Here is a 1,841-nt window from a genome sequence, read left to right on the forward strand (position 1 = left end):
AAACATTGTACTGTTATCGCCGAATTTGTTTCAGCAATTTTCGTCCTCTTGTTTGCCGAACTTGTTAAATTTTATGTTGAATTTGTTTGAAATATGTCAAATGGTCGAGGTTGGGGGTTTCCTGCCGGGGGGACGGCTGGAACTTCGGCGCTCCCCACGCCAAATCTTCCTCCAATCCGGACGAAAATTTCGCCGGATTTGGGCGTGGGGAGCACCAACGAGTGGGATGCTCTAAAAAAGGTGTTCCGCCAAGCCCAACCCGTTCAGAGAGCTACAATTCCAGAGTTGTACGCCGCAGCAAACGAACCTGGCTAAAGCCGAGCCAAACTCCCCTCCGGCCTCCGCCGCCGCCACCAGCACAACTCCACAGCTCGTCTCCTTCCCGGGACGGATCGAGAACCAGGACGAGCTGCCAGCCGGCGACCATGGCGGAGGTGGTAACAGCAGAAGCGGCGTCTCTCCTCCCCGGCCTACCCGATGAGATCGTCCTCTGGGAGATCCTTGTCCGCCAGACCCCCAAATGCCTCCTCCGCTGCCGCGCCGTCCGCCGCTCCTGGCGCACCGTCACCTCCGCCCGCGACTTCCTCCTGGCCCACCACGCCCGCCAGCCCAGCCTCCCCATCTTCTCCGGCGAAGACGCGCGGATCCTCGGCGTCCGCTACCACGACATCCTCGCCTTCGACCACCGGGCCGCCAACTCGGATGACCAGCTCCACTCCGTCGCCCGGCTCGACGAGGCCTTCCATCCGGTGGCCGCCTGCGACGGCCTGCTAGTTCTCTCGAAGCGGTCCACGTCTGGCTCCTACCTCTCCATCTGCAACCCAGCCACGCGTGAGCATGCTCTCCTCGGGCTACACTTCGACTTCCGTGTCATGGGGATGTACCTGCACGGCCCTACTGGCGAGCACCGTATGTTGCTGCAGCGGAAGAGGTGGCACTGGCAGGCAGCAGATCTCGTACAGAAAGACCAATTTGGCTGCTACGTCTTCTCGTTGGGCTCCGGCCAGCCACCGAGGTACATCGGGTGGCCGGAGATGGCGTCTCCGACCTTCACCGTACCTGTCCGGGTACGTGATAGCCTGCATTGGTACCCGGTGTATTATGAAACTGAAAAAAATGCATCGCGGTATGAAACCAAACTCGTGGTATTCGACACCATAGCCGAGTCGTTCCGGCAGATGCATGAGCCAACTCGTCCTGGTGACTCATATATCTTTGACATGGATGGCAAGCTCGGCATCTTTACCCGTAACACTTCCTGCGAAAGCGAGGTTTGGGACTTGAAGTACCAGATCAAATTGCCGGTTGCCAAAATCAGGAGGGAGTTTCAACACTCTGGTGAATATTGGGATTGGGAGTTGGACGTTGTTTCGGTGGATGGTGGCGTGCTCTTGCTTGTCCAGTTTCCTCGGTGGCTGCTTCTTGTTGATATTAATGGCAAAATGGTTAACAGTTTCTATAAGGGTCGCCGTCGCCTCTCTATGTCTGGTTGTCACCTCCAGCAAAGTCTTGTTCAGCATACCTTCTTTCCAGCTCTACAAGGTTATGTTATGAATGCTTCACCTTTCGTCGGACCTGTTGAGTGAGTGGTGAGCTGCAATATATATTGGTCGCATGAATTATGAACCCGCTGTCTTCTTCTTCCTTTTCTGTTGATGTTTATAAAGTTATGATCAGAAACTCTGAATATGATGTAGTAGTTGCTTGAAATTTATACTTGTCTCGGTATGATCAGAAGCTCTAAATCTTATGTCGTTGCATGAAATCTATGCTTCTGTTGTTACCTTTTGGGCTGAAGTTACGGGTGTCCCTTTTGATGCTAAAACCAATTAGTCATTCTG

General features: G+C 54.1%; 1 protein-coding gene across 1 annotated transcript; it reads left to right on the top strand.

Moving 5' to 3' along the window:
- Positions 1-425: 425 nt before the first annotated feature.
- On the top strand, positions 426-1,586 carry LOC139837920 (uncharacterized). The gene has a single exon (XM_071827239.1). The coding sequence runs from the start codon at positions 426-428 to the stop codon at positions 1,584-1,586; it is 1,161 nt and encodes a 386-aa protein (XP_071683340.1).
- The last annotated feature ends 255 nt before the right edge of the window (positions 1,587-1,841 follow it).

The sequence above is a fragment of the Lolium perenne genome, chromosome 3 (genome assembly GCF_019359855.2).
Source record: "Lolium perenne isolate Kyuss_39 chromosome 3, Kyuss_2.0, whole genome shotgun sequence".
Lineage (NCBI taxonomy): Eukaryota > Viridiplantae > Streptophyta > Magnoliopsida > Poales > Poaceae > Lolium > Lolium perenne.

What these genes read in the sequence shown, in the direction of transcription:
- LOC139837920 (XM_071827239.1), top strand. Translation starts at nt 426, where the DNA reads ATGGCGGAGGTGGTAACAGCAGAAGCGGCGTCTCTCCTCCCCGGCCTA.